Source organism: Callospermophilus lateralis, chromosome 1 (assembly GCF_048772815.1).
Source record: "Callospermophilus lateralis isolate mCalLat2 chromosome 1, mCalLat2.hap1, whole genome shotgun sequence".
NCBI classification, from domain to species: domain Eukaryota; kingdom Metazoa; phylum Chordata; class Mammalia; order Rodentia; family Sciuridae; genus Callospermophilus; species Callospermophilus lateralis.
The window spans coordinates 99,749,121-99,772,037 of record NC_135305.1 but is presented as its reverse complement, the minus strand read 5'-3'; the positions used below and the strand labels follow the sequence as shown (position 1 = coordinate 99,772,037).

The 22,917-nt window shown below is 40.3% G+C and overlaps 1 protein-coding gene and 1 pseudogene across 1 annotated transcript; both read right to left on the bottom strand.

Annotated features, from left to right (window-relative positions):
* Positions 1-8,756: 8,756 nt before the first annotated feature.
* Ppia (peptidylprolyl isomerase A) lies at positions 8,757-12,303 on the bottom strand. Its single transcript, XM_076836738.1, has 5 exons — positions 12,179-12,303; positions 9,947-9,977; positions 9,771-9,859; positions 9,394-9,566; positions 8,757-9,094 (listed from the first exon to the last, which is right to left on the bottom strand). The coding sequence occupies exons 1-5, from the start codon at positions 12,245-12,247 to the stop codon at positions 8,962-8,964; spliced, it is 495 nt and encodes a 164-aa protein (XP_076692853.1). The 5' UTR covers positions 12,248-12,303; the 3' UTR covers positions 8,757-8,961.
* Positions 12,304-22,414: 10,111 nt separating this feature from the next.
* Positions 22,415-22,704, bottom strand: LOC143405917 (non-histone chromosomal protein HMG-17 pseudogene; annotated as a pseudogene).
* Positions 22,705-22,917: the final 213 nt, after the last annotated feature.

Sequence of the window (22,917 nt, the reverse complement as noted above, 5' to 3'; positions counted from 1 at the left end):
GAGTCAGTCTGAGATTTTGTGCCACCCATTGTGAAGAAAGATTGATCATATGCAGCATCATCTATGTAATATTCCTGCTAAAAATGTTAAATTTGAGAGCTAGGGTTATAGCTCAGTTGGTAGAGTGCTTGCCTTGTATGCACAAGGCCCTGGGTTCAATCCCCAGCACCACCAAAATAATAATAATAATTAATAATAATAATAATATTGAACTTGAGTTTAGTCAAGTTTCTAGACCTACAGTCTTAGCAAAGCACTTAAGCAACTTAGTGAGACCCTGTCTTAAAATAAAATATAAACAGGGTTAGGGATGTAGCTCAGTGGTAAAGTGCCTCTAAAAAAAAGTTTCTAGGACTAATTTTTATTTTACAGAATATACAGGAGCTGTTTTACAGAATAACAGACATTATACAAAGTCAAAATCCTGGACTCTTTAAGTAGATACCACTGCCTATAATCCCAATGATGGGAGGCTGAGGCAGGAGGATGCAAGGTCAAGGCCAACCTCACAACTGTGCAAGAGCCTGTCTCAAATTTTTTTAAAAAGGTTGTTTTACTTTAAAAAGAAAGTGGAAAAGCAAAGACCATGTAGTATATAGTCCAATTTATAGGAAATGCCCAAAAAAGGAAAATCTTATCTGGAAACAGAAGGTAGATTATAGTTAGCAGAGATTGGAATGGAAGCAAGATTGGCAGCAAGAAGGAATAGGAAGGGATCATACTGGGGTGATGGAATATTGTAAAAATGTATTATGATGATAGTTACACAACTCAGTAATTAAAAAGTAATGCGTTAACCAAATATGGCTGGAAATATAAACCATATCTCAATAGTAACCCTAAATGTTAATGGCTTAAATGCACCAATCAAAAGACATAGGCTAGTAGAATGGATTTTAAAAAAAGATCCAACAATATGCTGCCTACAGGAGACTCATCTGATAGGAAAAGACATACACAGACTGAAGGTGAAAGGTTGGGAAAAATCATATCACTCATACGGACCCCGGAAGCAAGCAAGGGTGTCCATACTTGTATCAAATAAAATAGACTTCAAGCCAAAGTTAATCAAAAGGGATAAACAAGGACACTACATACTGCTCAAGGGAACCATACACCAACAAGACTTGACGATCATTAATATATATGCCCCAAACAATGGTGCAGCTACGTTCATCAAACAAACTCTTCTCAAGTTCAAGAGTCTAATAGACCACAACACAATAATCATGGGAGATTTTAACACACCTCTCTCACCAATGGACAGATCTTCCAAACAAAAGTTGAATAAAGAAACCATAGAGCTCAATAATACAATTAATAACTTAGACTTAATTGATATATACAGAATATACCACCCAACATCAAGCGGATACACTTTCTTCTCAGCAGCACATGGATCCTTCTCAAAAATAGACCATATATTATGTCACAGGGCAAATCTTAGCAATTACAAAGGAGTTGAGATACTACCATGCATTTTATCTGATCATAATGGAATGAAATTGGAAATCAATAATAAAATGAGAAAGGAAAAACCCTACATCACATGGAGATTAAACAATATGCTACTGAATGAACAAAGGGTTACAGAAGACATCAAAGAGGAAATTAAAAAATTCTTAGAGGTAAACGAAAACTCAGACACAACATATCGAAATCTTTGGGACACTATGAAAGCAGTACTAAGAGGAAAATTCATTTCATGGAGTTCATTCCTTAAAAGAAGGAAAAGCCAACAAATAAATGACCTCATACTACACCTCGAAGCCTTAGAAAAAGAAGAACAAATCAGCAGCAAATACAGTAGAAGGTAAGAAATAATTAAAATTAGAGCTGAAATCAATGAAATCGAAACAAAAGAAACAATCGAAAAAATTGTCAAAACTAAAAGTTGGTTCTTTGAAAAAATAAATAAGATTGATAGACCACTAGCCACACTAACAAAGAGAAGAAGAGAGAGAACCCAAATTACTAACTTATGGGATGAAAAAGGCAACATCACAACAGACAATTCAGAAATACAGAAGATAATTAGAAATTATTTTGAAACCCTATACTCTAATAAAATAGAAGATAGTGAAGGCATCCATACATTCCTTGAGACATAGGAACTACCCAGATTGAATCAGGAAGATATAAACAACCTAAACAGAACAATATCAAGGGAGGAAATAGAAGAAGCCATCAAAAGACTACCAACCAAGAAAAGCCCAGGACCGGATGGATATACAGCAGAGTTTTACAAGAACTTTAAAGAAGAACTAATACCAATACTCCATAATCTATTTCAGGAGATAGAAAAAGAGGGAGAACTCCCAAATTCATTCTATGAGGCCAATATCACCCTGATTCCCAAACCAGAGAAGGACACCTCAAAGAAAGAAAACTAGAGACCAATATCCCTAATGAATTTAGATGCAAAAATCCTCAATAAAATTCTGGCAAATCGTATACAAAAACATATCAAAAAGATTGTGCACCATGATCAAGTAGGATTCATCCCTGGGATGCAAGGCTGGTTCAATATACGGAAATCAATAAACGTTATTCACCACATCAATAGACTTAAAGGTAAGAACCATATGATCATCTCAATGGACGCAGAAAAAGCATTCGACAAAGTACAGCATCCCTTTATGTTCAAAACATTAGAAAAACTAGGGATAACAGGAACTTACCTCAAAATTATAAAAGCTATATATGCTAAGCCTCAGGCTAGCATCATTCTAAATGGAAAAAAACTGAAGGCATTCCCTCTAAAATCTGGAACAAGACAGGGATGCCCTCTCTCACCACTTCTATTCAATATAGTTCTCGAAACACTGGCCAGAGCAATTAGACAGACAAAAGAAATTAAAGGCATAAAAATAGGAAAAGAAGAACTTAAATTATCACTATTTGCGGATGATATGATCCTATACCTAGAAGAAACAAAAGGGTCTACAAAGAAACTACTAGAGCTAATAAATGAATTCAGCAAAGTGGCAGGATATAAAATCAACACACATAAATCAAAGGCATTCCTGTATATCAGCGACAAATCTTCTGAACTGGAAATGAGGAAATCCACCCCATTCACAATATCCTCAAAAAAATAAAATAAAATAAAATACTTGGGAATCAACCTAACAAAAGAGGTGAAAGATTTATACAATGAAAACTACAGAACCCTAAAGAGAGAAATAGAAGAAGATCTTAGAAGATGGAAAAATATACCCTGTTCATGGATAGGTAGAACTAACATCATTAAAATGGTGATATTACCAAAAGTTCTCTATAGGTTTAATGCAATGCCAATCAAAATCCCAACGGCATTTCTTGTAGAAATAGATAAAGCAATCATGAAATTCATATGGAAAAATAAAAGACCCAGAATAGTAAAAGCAATTCTAAGCAGGAAGTGTGAATCAGGAGGTGTAGCGATACCAGATTTCAAACTGTACTACAAAGCAATAGTAACAAAAACAGCATGGTACTGGTACCAAAACAGGCGGGTGGACCAATGGTATAGAATAGAGGACACAGAAACCAATCCACAAAATTACAACTATCTTATATTCGATAAAGGGGCTAAAAGCATGCAATGGAGGAAGGATAGCATCTTCAACAAATGGTGCTGGGAAAACTGGAAATCCATATGCAACAAAATGAAACTGAATTCCCTCCTCTCGCCATGCACAAAAGTTAACTCAAAATGGATCAAGGACCTTGATATCAAATCAGAGACTATGCGTCTGATAGATGAAAACGTTGGCTCCGATCTACATATTGTGGGGTCGGGCTCCAAATTCCTTAATAGGACACCTATAGCACAAGAGTTAATAACAAGAATCAACAAATGGGACTTACTTAAACTAAAAAGTTTTTTCTCAGCAAGAGAAACAATAAGAGAGGTAAATAGGGAGCCTACATCATGGGAACAAATTTTTACTCCTCACACTTCAGATAGAGTCCTAATATCCAGAGTATACAAAGAACTCAAAAAATTAAACAATAAGAAAACAAATAACCCAATCAACAAATGGGCCAAAGACCTGAACAGACACTTCTCAGAGAAGGACATACAATCAATCAACAAGTACATGAAAAAATGCTCACCATCTCTAGCAGTCAGAGAAATGCAAATCAAAACCACCCTAAGATACCATCTCACTCCAGTAAGATTGGCAGCCATTATGAAGTCAAACAATAACAAGTGCTGGCGAGGATGTGGGGAAAAGGGTACTCTTGTACATTGCTGGTGGGACTGCAAATTGGTGAGGCCAATATGGAAAGCAGTATGGAGATTCCTGGGAAAGCTGGGAATGGAACCACCATTTGACCTAGCTATTGCCCTTCTCGGACTATTCCCTGAAGACCTCAAAAGAGCGTACTACAGGGATACTGCCACATCGATGTTCATAGCAGCACAATTCACAATAGCTAGACTGTGGAACCAACCCCGATGCCCCTCAATAGATGAATGGATAAAAAAAATGTGGCATTTATACACAATGGAGTACTACACAGCACTAAGAAATGACAAAATCATGGAATTTGCAGGGAAATGGATGGCATTAGAGCAGATTATGCTAAGTGAAGCTAGCCAATCCCTAAAAAACAAATGCCAAATGTCTTCTTTGATGTAATGAAAGCAACTAAGAACAGAGCAGGGAGGAAGAGCAGGAGGAAAAGATTAACATTAAACAGAGTCATGAAGTGGGAGGGAAAGGGAGAGAAAAGGGAAATTGCATGGAAATGGAAGGAGACCCTCATTGTTATACAAAATTACATATAAGAGGTTGTGAGGGGAATGGGAAAAAAATAAGGAGAGAAATGAATTACAGTAGACGGGGTAGAGAGAGAAGATGGGAGGGGAGGGGAGGGGGGATAGTAGAGGATAGGAAAGGTAGCAGAATACAACAGTTACTATTATGGTATTATGTAAAAATGTGGATGTGTAACCGATGTCATTCTGCAATCTTTGTAATGTTTTGAATAACCAATAAAAATAAATAAATAAATAAGAAAGTGAGAAGGCAAAATAAATAAATAAATAAATAAAAATAAAAAGTAATGCATTATACTCTTGGATGGATGAATCTTATCTTATATAAATTATCCCAATAAAGTTGTCTTTTAAAAAGCTAATAAACATAATGGGGTATATTTAATGGTAGGGTGCTTGTCTAGCATGTGTGAAGACCTCTAGCACTATTAAAAAAACCCTAATAAATAGAATTATACTTTTTTTTTAAGGTGAAAGGATTGTTCTAGGTTAAAAGACTAAAGACACATAACAGTCATATGTAGTGTGTGAGCCTCAGTTGGATCCTGAGGGTGGTAGAAAGGGATGGACAATTAATTATAATTACAATTATAAAAGATATTCTAAGGGCTGGGGACATAGCTCATTGGTAGAGTGTTTGCCTCACATGAACAAGGCCCTGGATTCAATCCCCAGCACCAAAAAATAAAAAATAAAAATAAATTTAAAAATTATATATATATATATATATATATATATATATATATATATATATATATATATATATTCATTCTAATTATAAGTAAATTATACTTTAATAAAGTTGACTTTTAAAACACATCCTTAGAACAATGGGCGAAATCTTAATATGGACCAGACTGTAGATTTTACAAGTTTTCTGAGTTGTGATAAGGGCATTAGGTGAACAACCTTTTAGGGTCCATGCCTAGGCCCTATAAGGAAAAGTTTCCTTTCACAAATCACATGCCTGTAATCCTAGCAATTCAGGAGTCTGAGGCAGGAGGATGGTAAGTGGAAGGCCAACCTGGAAAACTTAGACCTTGTCTCAAGATAAAAATAAAGAGACCTGGGGATTTATCTCAATTGTACAGCACTCATGGGTTCAATCCCTAGTACAATAGAAAAAGAAAAGTCTTTGATCCACTTCCCTAGAAGTGGTTCCTATGTTCTCAGGCTCTTAGGGACCCTGAAGCCACATGGTAATTGTCCATCTTACCTTCTCCTATGGCCTTTATCATAGAAGGCAATTTTACCTTTTCCTCTTTTAGGTTTGTGCTTGTTTCTCACTTTTTAAAAACTAAACAATATGTTCTTAAGAACATGCAAAAGTGCTAGGGATTGATGAATGCAAAAATCAGAATAAGTTACCTCTGGTGAGGGAAGAAAGTTACATAACTGAGGACTCACAAATAATAATACTAGACACACTAAGGTTCTTATTTCTGGTTTTTAAACTTTTTATAGAGTTTTTTTTTAATATTTTTTTAGTTGTAGACGGACACAATACCTTTATTTCATGTTTATTCTTATGTGGTGCAGGGGAGCAAACCCAGTGCCTCACACATGCTAGGCAAGCACTCTGTCACTGAGCCACAACTCTGTCCCCTTTATAAAGAGTTTTGTAGACATGTGGTAGGCAACTTTTCAAGATTGCCCCTGATACCAGTCATGGTGACACACAACTGCAATCCTAGCAGCTTGGGAAGATTGAAGCAGGAGGACTGAAAGTTATGGGCCAGCCTCTCTCAAAATAAAAAAATTAAAAAGGGCTGGAGATACGAATCAGTAATAGAGTGCCCCTGGGTTCAGTCCCCAGTACCAAAGAAGGAGGAGGTGCGGGGGTGGGGTGGTAAAGGGGGAGGAGGAAGAGATGAAGGGAAGAGGAGGGGGAGGAGAGCAGAAAGAGGAGGAGGGGAAGCAGGAGAAGGGGAAGAAGAGGAGGAAGAGAAAGAAGAGGATGAGAAGGAGAAGAAAAAGGAGGAGGAGGAGGAGGAGAACAGCCCTTTACAGATATACTAAACAACAGTGGTTGTATAATCTTTTCCCTTAAATATGGACTGGACCCTCCACAGAACACAACAAGAATACAGCAAGAGAGATAAGCTGTCATTTCAGACAGAGCTATTAAGTTATAAGATTACAACTTTCATATTGCTGGACTCCACTGCCTTTCAGCTTGCTTATTTCTATAAAGCAAGCTGCCATTTTGGGGAAGTTTTTGTGAAAAAAATCTCAGCATAATCTATCAACATCCCACAAAGAATTGAATGTTGCCAAAATCCACAAGAGTGTGTCAGGAAGCAGATCCTTTCCCACTGGAGTCTTGTGACAACTATGGGAAACCTTGACTGCAGCCTGCAAGAGACCTTGAAGCAGAGGATCTAGGTGAGCTTAGGTCTTCCTTGACCCACACACATTGAGATGTTGCCTAGTCACTAAAATTTTGGACTAACTTGTTACATAGCAACAATCAATATACTTTGTATGACTCTAGAAAAGCTCCATGAACACCTTCCCTTTTGCTCCTATTTTCCTCCAGGTCTGAATTCTTCAATAGCTTATGAATTTTAAATTCTGAGTCTATATACCTACATACATTGCTAGTTTATACATTTAATTTAGACTAAAGAAAGCAAAGTAGAAAATATTGAGACATGTAAATGCACATTCCAAACATTATTGACTAGATTATATCAACCTGGAGCTCCTAAAAGAACTAGACCACCAGGGCCCAATCAGTGGTTCATGATTAAAAACTGAGCTCACCAGGGTGACATCAACTCCAAACACATTTCATGTTCACTAGTTGAAAGTTTCCTTTCTTTATCTTTCAACACTCTTTGGGCAACTTGCTTATTGTTTGCTTTCCTAAATAAGTCTTTGTACCTGCTGATGTATCTTAAAAAACTATTTTCAGTGGTTTAAGAACCTGCTAAGGGCTCAAGTTGAAGTCCCCTTCTTCCTCCTAGGGGACCGTACTTGACCCCTCCCCAATGACCAAAGGATTTTCTAGGCCTGAGCCAAAAGCACATACTGTCACCAACCCTTGCAAATAACCCAGGAGCACTTAAGCATTAAGCCATATCCCCAAACTTTTTTTGACAGGGACTAAGTTTGCATATTCCTGACATTAGAGTGTGGAGCATCTTCTCAAATGCTTATTTGCTATATCTTTCCTATTGTCTTAACCTCTGAGTTTTTTGTTAGCACTGGGTATTGATCCTAGGGGCACTTTACCACTTCTCAACCCTTTTTATTGCTGAGGCTGGCTTTAAACTTGGAATCCTTCTGCTACCAGGCCCAATTAACAGAAAATGTTTTTGACATTCACAGGGGACTTGGATGGCACACAATTAAGAACCAGCAGGCAGGAAGCTCAAAATTTCTGGAACACCTCAGTTGTCAAGTGCAAAATCCCACCTTAGAATAGACAAAACACAAATGCTAAGGCCAATTAAAGAGGTCAGTTTAGGTGAACAGTGATGCCCTAGAGGTTGAGGTATTCTTAGCTTGGTCTCTAGATATATAGCTCTGGTAAGATCACTTGCCTAAGCATGCAGGAGATCCTGGATTTGATCCCCAGGATGACAAATCACTTTATATTCAAACTGAAATAGTTTTGCTGTTCCAGGAACATGAATCCAGGAATCACTGTTTTAGAGGTTGAATCCTGACACATTCCCTCAATGAATGCAAATGCTCAGTTTTAAGTTAAGCTTTAAATGTACCAAGTAGAAATTTCCCACTGCTGTTACAGGAGCACTGGTCTAACCTGGTTTATAATCTCTTATATGCTCAGTATTTAAGTAACCTATTGCTGGGCTATGGATGTATCAGTGTTAAGGCACTTGCTAACAACATGGGAGAGATCCTGGGTTCAGTACCCAGTACCACACTATTAAAAAAAAAAAAAAAAAAAAAGGAACCTGTTGCTGCTTAAAATAATACCTACACCAGCACTTTAACCCAAATAAGGACAAACAAATGTCATTTAGTTTTTATTCATAATCATAAACTTAACTCTGCAATCCAGCTAGACTTGGGAGGGGAATAAGGAAAATATGGAACCCAAAGAACTGCAGCGAGAGCACAAAGATTATGGGATATTGCGAGCAGATGGGATGGAGGGGTGCTCTCCTGAGCTACAGAAGGAATGGTTTGGTGGTTAAGATAAACACAAGTCAAATGTATTAGAGTTGTCCACAGTCGGAAATGGTGATCTTCTTGCTGGTCTTGCCATTCCTGGACCCAAAGCGTTCCATAGCTTCCACAATGTTCATGCCCTCTTTCACCTTCCCAAAGACCACATGTTTGCCATCCAACCTGGAAACAAACAACAATTATTAATACCAGTGACCATTTATGTAACCAATAACCAACAACTCTGATGGGATCTGATGTAACCTTCGTACATGCACACAACATAATTTGGCCAATATCACTCCTTAGCACTTCCCACTTCCATCTCTGCCCAATTTCTTATTGGCAGACTCTGTACCTATGCATGCCCTTCTTCCACTACCTTAGAGATGGAAACAAAGAAACGGTTTAAACAAGTTAACTAGTATTCCCAGAGTTAAAAACCCATTTAGTTTGTTATACTTGTTGTGTTTCATTCTTACCACTCAGTCTTGGCAGTGCAGATGAAAAACTGGGAACCGTTTGTGTTTGGCCCAGCATTTGCCATAGACAAAATGCCAGGGCCTGTATGCTTTAGGATGAAATTCTCATCATCAAACTTCTCCCCGTAGATGGACTTGCCGCCAGTGCCATTATGGCGTGTGAAGTCACCACCCTGTGAACATGATAGGAAACCATTTTTGGCAAAGTAACCAAAGACATGCCTAATCTGCAAAGTTCAAACTTGAAAACTCAAGTTCAAACTGAATATAGGGTTAAATGGAGCCATAATGGCAGCTAACAGTCCATAAGATGAAATACACTCTAAAACATTCAATTCCAATTTAAAGGAACAATCTAAATAAAATCACTGTCATACCTGGCACATAAATCCTGGAATAATTCTGTGAAAGCAGGAACCCTTATAACCAAATCCTTTCTCTCCAGTACTCAGAGCACGAAAATTTTCTATTAAAAAAAAATACACGTTTACACACACATACACACAAATTGTATTCAGAATACCACTGTTAAACTTAAGAAAATGGAACCAACCTGCTGTTTTTGGAACTTTGTCTGCAAACAACTGCAAAAGAAAATGAATTAATTAACAACATATGCTTACATATTTTGTTGCACAGTACCCAGGTCTTTAGGGGCTTCTGAATCATAAATTCATTCTCTCACTGGAAGAGAATGCTTCCTCAGGAATTACTTTGAATCCCAAATAAGAGCTGCTTCTAGTCAGCCTTAAGATCTTGTGGACTGAGCTGAGAAACATGAGACCCAAAGACATGCCAAAAATCTAGAACCAGTAATGACTGAAATAGTGAGACTCCTAAAAAGTGACTCAGAATTTTTAATATATCACACCTACTTCTGAACAGATATTTGGCTTCTCAAATGTATATCACCTCCCCAACTTCATGCTGGAACCTAAGAACACTATTCTTAGGAACAGCAAGCACCACTGCATCATCAGAAGTAAACAGGAAAATGTTTTAGTCACTGGCAGTGAAAATGCTATTACCTCCAACCTGTTTACATGGTTTTACAGATTCCAGTCATTTTATGGTTTCCAGGTCCCTTACCTATTAATGGGGTAAAAAATAAATTCTGGTTTCTAGCACATCTGCTTTCAATATGAAAAACATGAGGACTAAAGATCTTTGTGAACTATATTCTTATAGCAATGTATTAATGTCTTAACTTCAAGTATTTTACCTAGAATATATTTCTTTTAAAACCTTTGTGGCAGTAAGGATTGAACCCAGGGGTGCATAGCTACACACCAAATACTTTTTGAGAACAGCTGATAGTTGCTGAGGCTAACCTCGAATTTGACCCTTCTGCCTCAGCCCAAATTTAAGTTACTACAGGCTTCCCTTTTAGTCCTTAATAAGTTAAAGCCCTCTTTGGCAGTTCCACCTCCATTTTCACAAAGAGACCTGCAGGAGGTCTTGTCTCATTTCCATTAAGCTCACTGGCTGACCTGATGCTAACTTGCTGCCCAGCATTAAGCTCAAGCCAAGTTTCCCACAAGGGCCCTTGTCAATTATCAGCTCTGACCACAGATAAAAGAAGGGTGAAAATTTATTAAGATCTAACGTTTCTCCAACAAGTGCCTACTATGTGCCAGGCACTGTGGACAAGGTAGCCAACAAGGAAATTCCCACTGCCTTCAGGAAGACTGCACTGGGGGAAATCCTATTTTTAGAATAGAGCCCTAAAAACCTACACTGGCAATATTTTGCTTAGAGGCTTAAAGGAACACCACTAGGCAATATCTTACTTCATTACACTCTAAGCCTATTCCTATAGGGTTTACTGGAACAGAATGGAGTATTTGTAAAATAAATACGCCAAGTTGTTAGATATTTTGATATGATTACTAGCTGATCTCTAAGTAGTCATTTAACACCTTCAAAACTAATGAGGTAACCACTGGTAATCCACCTTGGTCAGAGAGGGCTGCTACGCGGCCAGTCTCAACATGCCTGTTATATAGAGGGACAGCAGGGAGGGGCTCACGAGCGCCTCCCCGCCCGCGCAGTCACTGCAGCGGAAGGCGGTCCTCGGGCACCAGCAAAAGCCAGGCCCGTGTTCCCATTTCCGCTCGCGGGTGGGGGAAGCAGAGGGATGTTCGGGCCTACATCTAAGTTTTCTATTTTAAACCAACTGGGAAGCAGTTAAGTCACAATCAATCGTACCCTCTTACTAAACCCTGCATTTTTTGCAGTACATCCAGGATTATGGGACGACTATATTAATACGAACCGGCGCACGTTGCGCCTTGGCTCTGGAAAGGCCAAGACCTCAGGAAGGTCGCGTCCCTCCTTCGGCTGAAGGACAACCAGTGACCCCCGATGGGACCCGAGGTGGAGCTTCCAGGGAAGCGGCTACCAGGGCTCCGAAGCCGTCCGGATCGGCCGAGCATGGAAGCCAACGGCTCGCAGGCACCAACCCGAGCGCGATGGGCGGGAGCGCGGCGACCGAGCACGTGCGCTGGGTGGGCAGGGCGCGGCCACGTGGGACCGAGGACCGGCGGGGGAGGGCAGGAGCGGCCCCCTCCCCCAACGGCCGCCCCACCCGCCTTTGTCCGCCACCGCCCTGGCCTCCTCCCCGCGCATCGCCGCCTCCCAAAATGGCCCCTCGTCAGGAAATGGCGCCACCGCCCGCGCCCACACCTCGAGAGGGTCACCCGTGCCCAGGCCTCGGGTCGCCGCACCGACCTCACTCTCCCCCTGCTCCCCGGGCCCCACCCTGGCGCGCCGCTGCCCTCCCGACCTCGAAGGAGACGCGGCCCAAGGGCTCGCCGTCGACGGCGATATCGAAGAACACGGTGGGGTTGACCATGGCTGACAGAGAACGACCTCAGGCGACAGCAGCGTCTTGAAAGCGGCACGAGCCGGGACGCCCGCTTGTTTTATAGCGGGATTAGGCCCCGCCCATAGCCCGGTCGCGCGCCTCAACTATGGCCAATCGTGACTGCAAACATGCCAGAGTGGCGGTGCTGTTGGCCAATGGGCGAAGACAAGCGCTGCAGGGCGGGGCAGGCGGCGCGCGTGCGCCCTGGAACGCGGAGGCAGTTCCCGCCCGCGGGCTCCGTCGCGGTGGCTGCGGCGCGGGCGGCGGCGTGGTCCGCAGGGAGGGTCCAGGCGTGGCCTGGGAAGGGCTGCGGAGCGTGTTGGCAGAAGGCCGGATCCCTGCTCCACAACAGGGCGAGGCTCCCATTGCCCAGAGGGATCAACTGAGGCGAGTGCAGGCCTCAAGGTCGCGCTGCCTGTCAAGGTCGAGCGGGGTCCCACGCCCGACCCTGCGCCCCGCGGCGGAAATGTGAATGGCTTCTCTAGACTGTGAGCCCTGCTCTGCGTCCTCGTCTTGCCCAGCGACCGCCGCTCCCGGCATTGCCAGGCTAGGGTGAGGGTGCCTTGGAGAATCACCGGTTTCTCAAACCCTCAGGAGGAGTAAAAGCTGTCCCCCATCTGAGATTATGAAATACTTTAAAAATGCCCTACTTTCCGAAAATATCTTGCACACTTTGCTTGAATTTTATCCAGGAGGCAGCCATTAAACAGGAGCCTGTCCAGACCCTTTACCTGAGAAGACACATTGTACACATTTTTGCTCTCTTTAAAATCTGTGTTCTGTCTGCCTACCCAACCCTCCACCTGGCCCTTCAGGGGCAGATTGTGCTCTGATTTCTGGGTGAAGCCACGATTTAAAAGTGAGTTGTTTTAGGTAAAGATATTAATAATAATTTTATTAAAATGCACTTATGAGTCGTCTTTTTTTCAGACAATCTTGAAAAGGGTATATATTTCCAGATGCCACTTAGTTGCAGTATTCAGAATATCATTCTTCAAACACATTGTCAAGGTACTGGGGATTGAGCCAGGAGCACTCCATCACTGAGTTACATCCCAGCCTTCATTATTTTTTAATTTTTAGACAGGATTTTGGTAAATTACCCAGGCTGGCCAGCTTCTGGAATTTCATGCATGTACCACCATGCCTGGCTCTAAGCACATTCTCTAGATGAGTCCCTAAAACTGAGTTTCTTCATCTGCAAAAGCAGAATAAGACTGGGTTATCCCAGTGGCTAAGGAGGCTGAGGCAGGAGAATTACAAGTTTGAGGCTGGCCTCAGCAATTTGGTGAGACCCTGCCTTAAAATAAAAAATTAAGAGAACTGGGGATGTAGCTCAGTGGTAAAGTACCTTTGGGTTTAATCCTTATTACCCCAAAAAAGTGTGTGTGTGTGTGTGTGTGTGTGTGTGTCTAAACAATAAGGTTGTGGTGAGGCACAGATGAGAAGTAATAAAATGGTGAAGTCTAGTGTCACCTCTTGCCATTTTTATTCATCATGACCTTTATGTGCTAGGAATTTATACTGTGTGGTTTTGTTATCCCCATTTTGCAGATGTGAAAAGTAAGGCTGTGGCTCCTTGCTCAGAATAGTCAGTTTATGTGTGTTAGAAAAACCAGAACTGCATTTTTTGTTCACTTGTCATCCAGTGCTTTGTGACCTTCAGCAAGCTATTTGTTCTCATTTGACACTGAAAATAATCGCCCAAGGCCATGAGGCATGAATTCCCTCAACTTCTCTGTCCTCCATCCTGACACAAAAGTTAGGAACACCTCCAAAGAACTAAATGAATACCTGTGTAAATAGACAATCAAATCATCCCATATTCCCCCCCCCCCCATGTTTGAAGTCCTGCTTTCTCATTACCATCAACGTTGTCACAGCAGGGTCTTCTCATTTTATCACATGGGGCATAGGCTGTGTGTACTCAAAAATACAAATGCTCATGGATTTTCTTTGTTAATGGAGACAGCCAGTGTAATAAAGGATCCTTCACTGGCTGGGCATGTGGCTCAAGCGGTAGTGCGCTCCCCTGGCATGCGTGCGGCCTGGGTTTGATCCTCAGCACCACATACAAACAAAGATGTTGTGTCCGCCAAAAACTAAAAAGTAAATATTAAAATTCTCTCTCTCTGTCTCTCTCTCTCAAAAATAAAATAAAATAAAATAAAATAAATAAAAAATAAATTAAAAAAATAAAGGATCCTTCACTAGCATTATCTGTAGAACTGGACTTCCTTACTATAAAGAATCAGCAGACACACAACCTCAGGAATGTGGGGCTGCCCATGCCTTATTTGGATGAATCAGACCAAAAGCAAATTCAACTGAACTCCACAGTACCCTGATCTAACTAGCTGGAAATGTTCTATACCAGCAAGTAGAACTGTTTAACTCAAGTGAGGCTTTTCTTCATATAACATTTTATAAACAAATGCTTAATTCAAAAATGTCTCTGAGCCAGAGAGAATGTAATGGGGGAAAATCAGGATATTAAAAATTATGAAAATAGACTCCTTTGGAAGAGAGTTAACTTGTCTTATGTGTGCCTCTTGCCAGAGACCTTGCTTAGCACCTCTATGCTTTCTTGCTCTGTCTCAAGCACAAATGATAATGTTCCTGCTGAGACCATCAGGAAATATATCTGAATCAGGCATATTTCACCACTTCATGCTTGAAAAGCTTCCTTTCCTTCATGGCTTTGACTTTTTTCATGGTTCTTCTACCTCTGATCATTGATGGGTTGATTCAGATAGGGTCTGGCTATGTTGCCCTGGCTGGTCTTGAACCCTTGAGCACTTGGGCTCAAATGAACCTCTTGCCTCAGGCTCCCCCCACCAGAAGCTGGAACTACAGCAACAATGCTAGCTTACCCTTTCCCTTTAACTATTTCACAAAATTCTCCTCTGTCAGAGTTAAACATTTGATCTTGTGTTGTTTCTTCATGAACCCTCCATTTTCAACTTAATCCGTTCTATGGTGCAGATTGTCACATGACTAAACTATGTTTTCTACCTAAACTCACTCCAGAGTTCCAGGTAGATTCTCCCTGACCACTGGCTTCTCTCCATAGCAGCACTGTCACTTCCACTTCTCCCATTCCCCAGGACCCCTCTCTTCCTCTTAACCATCCTCCATATATTCTCCATCCTAGGCCTCCTCATCGGCTTCCCCTGGCCACTCCTGCAGCTCTTGCTTGAGCTTTCATAGCAGTCTTCTGATTCCTCAACCCCAGTCTTTCTTGATACTTCTAGAATGGCCATTTCCCAAACTATGTGATTTTGTAACTCCCATCCTAAAACATGGGAGAGGGCTTCTGTACGGAATGTAAACTACTCCTTCAAAATCTGGTCCCAAATGGACTTGTCCAGTATTTTATACTTTTAATCCATCACACTGAATTTCTCATCCTTCCATTCACCCTACCTAACCACTGTCAGCTTTCCCAAAGCTCATGCCCTTGCCAATGCAACAAGGTCTTCCCTGAGACACATCTCTGTGATCCCTTCTGAGAAGCATACTGTAATGTTTCCAGGACAACCCATTCTGGTCTGCTAACAACACCTGGTCCATCTGTGCATACCTGATCCCCATATGCTATCAACATCACAACTCAGTAAAAGTTTGTTAAATGATGAATGAGTGAACAGCCTTATAAGTAGGTTATCAAAGAGCTAACAAAAACCTAGGCCCTGGACTCTGGGTATAGCATGTAGAAATCCCTGGGTTTGATCCCCAGCACTGCACCCCTCATAAAGAAAAGAAATCAGAAAAGCTGTGTAAAATAACCCAGATTCAAATAGCATCACATTACTACCCCTAAGAGTTGGGCAGACCCAGAAAGTATATTTTTAAAAAATCAGAAAGCCTGTCAAATTCATACCTGGTCAGAGAGAAAAAAAGACTTTCATGGAGGATTGGGGTTGTAGTTCAGTGGTAGAGCTTGCCTAGCATGGATGAGGCACTGGGTTCAGTCCTCAGCACCACATTAAAAAAATAAATAAAAAATAAAGGTTAAATTCTTTAAAAAGACCTTCATGGAAATGATAATTTTATAAAGTAAAAAGATATACTGCTTTACGTAGCAGTAAAGAAGCAAAAATTACCCACACATCCCACCCAAGGTGCATTGTAGGGAGACAGGACTCTGAAGGCCCAAATAGGAATCTTTCTAGGAAAGGTACCCAGGAGTAGCCCAAAGGGCCCTGTCTGCAGCTAGGCCAGAATGTTGTTGCCACACATCCCAGGTAAGTGGTATATGTAAGAGAAGATGGATTGCAGTTTCATTTTATAAATAATACATATTGCTATTTAATTACAAATAAAATATACAGTAACCTTTTCTCACTTTGGTTTATATATGCATTTTTAACAGCTTTTTCCTTGCAGGGGTATGGGGGGAGCTGCTGGAGATGGAACTCAGGGCCTGGCATATATTAAGCAAGTACTGTATCACTGAGCCATACTCACAACCAAACAGCTACCAAGGATTCAACTCAGGGGCACTGCAGCCCTAGCCCTTTTTGAAAATACTTTATTTAGAGACCAGGTCTCTCTGGGTGGCTTAGAGCCTTGTTAAGTTGCTAAAGCTGCCTCTGAACTCACAATTCTCCTGCCTCAGCTTCCCAAGACACTGGGACTATAGGAGTGTGGACACCTGCCTGACTCCACAACAACTTTTTGAAATATACTTCACATACCATGAAATTCACATTTTAAGGGCTGGGGTTGTGGCTCAGTGGTAGTGTGCTCGCCTAGCATGCATAAAGCACTGGGTTCGATTCTCAGCACCACATAAAAATTAAGACAATAAAGTCCATCAACAACTAAAAAAAAAAAATTCACATTTTAAACATGCAATTCAATGATTTTAGCCAATTCCAAGATGTGCAAACATCATCCACAATCTAATTTTAAAAATTTCCCTCGTTCCCCCAAAGAAATCTGTGCCTATTTTTGGTAACTCCTTGTTCCCACCTGGTAATTCATTTTAAAATATGCTCCTAAAAATTGATTTAGACTTGTGATTTAGGATTGGAATATTAGCTTACATTACATTTTAACCCTTAAAACACTTAAGAGACCTTTAAGCTCAACATATTTAAAAGTTTATCTGTATTATTTCATATTCACAGAGGTTTTCTTTGTTAATTTGGACAACCAAGTACTCTTTTTTTTTTTTTTTTTAAATACTGGGGATTGAACCCAGGGTTTATTTACCACTGAGCTTCATACCTAATCCTTTTTATTTATTTATTTATTTTATTTTGAGACAGGGCCTTGCTAAGTTGTTGAGGCTGGCCTTGAACTTGCAATCCTCCCACCTTAGATTCCTGAGTTGCTGGGATTACAGGTTTGTGCCAATGAACCCAGCTAGATAACAAAGTATTTTAACAGGAAATCAAATGTATTACATTGACAAATGTAGTTTAAAATGTTTGAACATGTATTTAAAAAACTCAAATTTGCTATATTTACAAGGAGATTAATATGATTTGTAAGCTAAATTTATGTGTTTATTTATTTTTTTTAAAGATTCTTTTTTTTTTTAAGAGAGAGAGAGAATTTCAATATTTATTTTTTTTTAGTATTCGGCAGCCACAACATCTTTGTTTGTATGTGGTGCTGAGGATCGAACCCGGGCCGCACTTATGCCAGGCGAGCACGCTACTGCTTGAGCCACATCCCCAGCCCTATGTATTTATTTATTAATACTAGAATTGAACCAGTAAACTAAACCTAAAACCAAGAAAAGAAGTAGTTTTTTTTTTTAAATTTTGGGTTTTTTTGGGGGGTACTGGGGACTGAACCCAGGAATAGTTTACCACTGACCCACATTCCCAGCCCTTTTTTAATATTTTATTTTGAAACAGGGTTTCAATAAGTTGCAGAGGCTGACTTTGAACCTGTGATCCTACTGCCTCAGTCTTCCATGCCACTGGGATTACAGGCATGCACCACTGCACTCAGCAAGAAGTAGATTTTAAAATAGTAACTTTAATCCCAGCGATTTGGGAGGCTGAGTCAGGAGGATCACAAATTTGAGGCCAGTCTGGGCAACATAGGGAGATCCTATCTCAAATAAAATAAAAAGGGCTGGGGATGTAGCTTATTGGTAGAATGCTTGCCTAGCATATGAGACCCTGGATTCAATCCTTAGTATGGCCAAAAAATATATGTTTGTATGTATGTATGTGTGTGTGCGCGCGTGCGCACGCGCGCAAACGCATGCACTATTATGTATATAGTAGCTTAAATAAGGACTTAAGCATGGAAAATATGCACAATATAAAATTAATGATTTTGATAATTTTTAAGAATACAGTTCAATGGTATTAACTATATTCGTACTGTTATGCACTTACCATCGCTATCCATGTCCTCCTGTTGGAACACTTTTCATCTTTCCAGGCTGAAACTCTGTATCTATTAAACAATAACACTCCATTTCATCTACCTCTAGCCCCTGAAAACCACCATTCTGCTTTCTGTCTCTATGAATTTAACTCTAGGTTATCTCACATAAGTGCATCATACAGTATTTGTCCTTTAGCTACTGTCTTATTTCACTCAGCACGTTTTTCAAGTTTCATCTATGCTGTAGCACATGTAAAAATTTCTTTTCTCTTTAAGGCTGGATAGTAATTCATTGTATGTCTAAACTACATCTTGCATATTCATTCATATTGGCATTTGGGTTGCTTCCATGTTTTGTGCTATTGTAATTCTGTTATGGACAAATACTGCCATCTTTGGGGGAGGGGTACTGGGGATTGAACCAAGGGGCATGTAACCACTGAACCACATCCCCAGTCCCCCTTTTTAAAATTTCTTAAATTTTGAGACAAGCTTTCACTAAGTTGCTTAGGGTCTTGTTAAGTTACTGAGGCTGGCTTTGAAATTTGTGGTCCTCCTGTGTCATTCTTCTGAATTGCTGGGATCACAGGGGTACACTTTTTTTCTTTTTTTTTTTTGGTACTGGAGATTGAACCTGGGGGTGTTTTACCACTATATCCACAATCTTTTATTTTTTATATTTTGAGACAACATCTTGCTAAGTTGTTGAGGGTATTACTAAACTGCTGATATTGCCTCCAAATTGTTATCCTCTTGCCTCTGTCTCCTGAGTTACTGGGATTACAAGGGTGCACCAGTATGCTGGGAGCTACTTTCAATTTTTTTTTTTTTTTTTTGGCAATATACCCAGCAGTGAAACCATTGAATCAAAGAGTAATTCTGTGTTTATTTTTTTAGGAACTGCCATTTTTTAAAATTTGTTCTAATCAATTATACATGACAGCAGAATACTCTTCGATTCATTGTACACAAATGGAGCACAATTCTCTGGTTATACATGAAGTAGGGCCACACCATTTGTGCAATCATCTAAGATAATGATGTCCATCTCATTCCACCATCTTTCCTATCCCCATAACCCCTTTCCTCCTCTCCTTCCTCTTTTCCCCATCCAAAGTTCTTTCACTCATCCCATGGCTTCCCCATTATGGAATAGCATCCATTTATCAGAGAAAATATTCGGTCTTTGTTTTTTGGGGGATTGGCTTACTTTCATGATATTCTCCAACTCCATCCATTTACCTGCAAATGCCATAATTTTATTCTTTTTTATTGCTGAATAATATTCCATTGTGTTTATATACCTCAGTTTCTTTATGCATTCATCTATTGAAGGGCATCTAAGTTGGATCCATAGTTTGGCTATTGTGAATTGTGCTGTTATAAACATTGATGTGGCTGTGTCCCTGTAGTATGCTGGGGGTTTTTTTTTTAATATTTTTTAGTTGTAGGTGGACACAATACCTTTATTTTTATTTATTTATTTTTATGTGGTGCTGAGGATCAAACCCAGTGCCTCGCACATGCTAGGCAAGCGCTCTACCGCTGAGCCACAACCCCAGCCCCTAGTATGCTGTTTTTAAGTCTTTTGGGTATAGAGCAAGGAGTGGGATAGCTGGGTCAAATGGTGGTTCCATTTCAAGTTTTTAAAGGAATCTCCCATACTACTTTCCAGATTGATTGCAGCAATTTGCAGTCCCTCCAGCAATGTATGAGTGTGTCTTTTCCCCACATCCTTGCCAACACTTATTGTTGCTTGTATTACTGATAACTGTCATTCTGACTGGAGTAAGATGAAATCTCGGAGTAGTTTTGACTTGCATTTCTCTAATTACTAGAAATGTTGAATATTTTTCATATATTTGTTGATTGAGTCTGAGAAGTATCTGTTCAGCTCCTTAGCCCATTTATTGACTGTGTTATTTGTTTGTTTTTGCTGTTAAGTTTTTTGAGTTCTTTATATATCCTGGAGATTCGTGCTCTATCTTATGGGTGTGTGGTAAAATTTTTCCATGGTACCTATACCATTTCCATCAGCAATCACAAGGGTTCCTGTGTTTCCACATTTGTATCAATATTCATTATCTTGTGTTTTAAACACATATATAGGCCATATGCGATGGCATAATGCCTATAATCCCAGCAGCTTGGTAGGCAGAGGCAGGAGGATCATGAGTTCAAAGCTAGACTCAGCAGCTTAGCAAGATGCTAAGCAACTCATAGAGACCCTGTCTCTAAATAAAATTCAAAACAGGGCTGGGGATGTGGTTCAGTGGTCGAGTACCCCTGAGTTTAATCTCTGGTACCCGCCCCCCCAAATATGTACATAGTAGCTATCCTAATAGATATGAGATTTCATCTTACTGTGGCTTGTTTTTTTTTTTTTTTTTTTTTTTTTTTTTTGGTACGAGGGATTGAACTCAGGGGCACTTAACCACTGAGCCACATCCCCAGCCCTACTTTGTATTTTATTTAGAGTCAGGGTCTCACTGAGTTGCTTAGTGCCTTACTGTTGCTAAGACTAGCTTTGAACTCACAATCCTCCTGCCTCAACCTCCCAACAACGGGGATCACAGGCAAGTGTTACCATGCCCAGCAGCCTTTCCTGTGGTTTTTGAGTTGCGCTTCTCTAATGATTAGTAAAGTTAAGCATCTTTTCATGTGTTAAGTCATTTCTAAACTTTTCTTTGGAGAAATGTCTCAAAAACCTTTACCCACTTTTTAAATTGGATCGTTTGGTTTCATTGTGATTGAATTTTAGGAGTTCTTTACATATTCTAGATGTTAACCTCTTATTAGATATATGATTTACAAATATGTTCCTTCATTCTGTAGGTTGCCTTTTCACTCTATTGATAATGTTCTGATTTTTAAATTCAATAGATTTTTTTAAATTTTTTTTGTACTGAGGATAGAACCTAGGGGTGCTTTACCACTGAATTACATCTCAATCCTTTTTATTTTTTATTTTTTTCCAAGCCAAACTGTATCCAGCTTTATTAAAGATACTTTTCATAAACAATCATCGTATTTCAGGCAGGACATGGGCAGACAATTGTTAACAGTATACAAACAACTTTCAAACTCCCTTCTTGAATGGACTACCAAAATCAGAAAGCCACTATAAAACCCAATGAAGTCTTCATTTGATGCTCTGAATAGGGAAAGTTTAGAGTGAGGGTTGACATTTCACATTTAGCATGTTGTTTAACAACTTTTCACAAACCGACCCTGACTTTCAGGAAATGAAAGGAAAATGGCAAAAACTATTAATCTGAAGATCCACAATCTAGAAAAGGAACTGCTGGCTCTTCTGAGGGACACTATTCTCAATGACGTCACTGGAAAGTCCAGATTGCCCCACACACTGGTAAAACCAACCGTTGGGAATCAGGTCCCAATAGGTCTGAGTTTAGGGGAATGAAGTCTATGCTGATGGCAGAGAGGGACAGGAGGACATACAGATGAATTTGAGTTTTTCCATACCACAAGGCATTTGTGCCAAGGTGGCTATGTGTGCCCACATCAGGGAATCCCTTCCTCTTGGGAACAAAGAGGAAGTCTCTCAAAACTAGAAGGGAAAGGTGTCTTCCCCCACAGCAATCCAGCTTTGGAGACATTCTACTAGTGACATATGCTCCTTCCCCCAAAAAAACAACAATGAAGTGTTCTGTGTGCTAACAAAATAGCTTAAAAAAAAAAAGTAAAACAAAATTCTGCATTTTTATAAAACTTGATAAAAAAATAGTATTTCAAACTGTACGATCACCAGAAGTACACAGTTATCGAAAATGCACACACTTCACTTGGCATCTCCAGCACCTTCAGCTTTCTGTGCCTGGTCTGTTTTGGCATCTCCATTTTCTGCAGGGTTATTCCCATCCTTGCCAGTGTCAGCTTTTCCCTTTTTTCCTTTGGGTACCTTCTCTCCCTTCTTTGCAGGGGCCTTTTTTTTAGGCTTGGGCTCTGGTTTTGGAGGAGCAGGTTTGGCAGACAACCTTGCAGATCTTCTCTGTGGTTCGTCTTTCACCTTGGCTTTATCTCCTTTAGCATCCCCTTCAGCCTTTCTCTTGGGCATGGTGGCGACGGCGGCGGGACGCAGGCGTTGGACGCGGGGATGCAGTGGCGCTCCACTTTGGTCGGTCAGGGGGTCCTTCTCGCCTCCTCTTCTTCACACTGCTCCTATTTTTTATTTTGAATCAGAGTAATGTTAAATTGCTGAGGCTGGGCTCCAATTTGTGATCCTCCTGCCTCAGTCTCCCAAGTCTCTGGAATTACAAGTGCGCACCACCACACATGAC

Excerpts from the sequence above, each read along its gene's own strand:
- Ppia (XM_076836738.1), bottom strand. The coding sequence starts at position 12,247 with ATGGTCAACCCCACCGTGTTCTTCGATATCGCCGTCGACGGCGAGCCC. Across the intron at positions 9,860-9,946 it reads CAAAGTTCCAAAAACAGCAG|AAAATTTTCGTGCTCTGAGT; the intron begins GTTGGTTCCATT and ends TTTTTTTAATAG. Across the intron at positions 9,567-9,770 it reads TTCCAGGATTTATGTGCCAG|GGTGGTGACTTCACACGCCA; the intron begins GTATGACAGTGA and ends TCATGTTCACAG.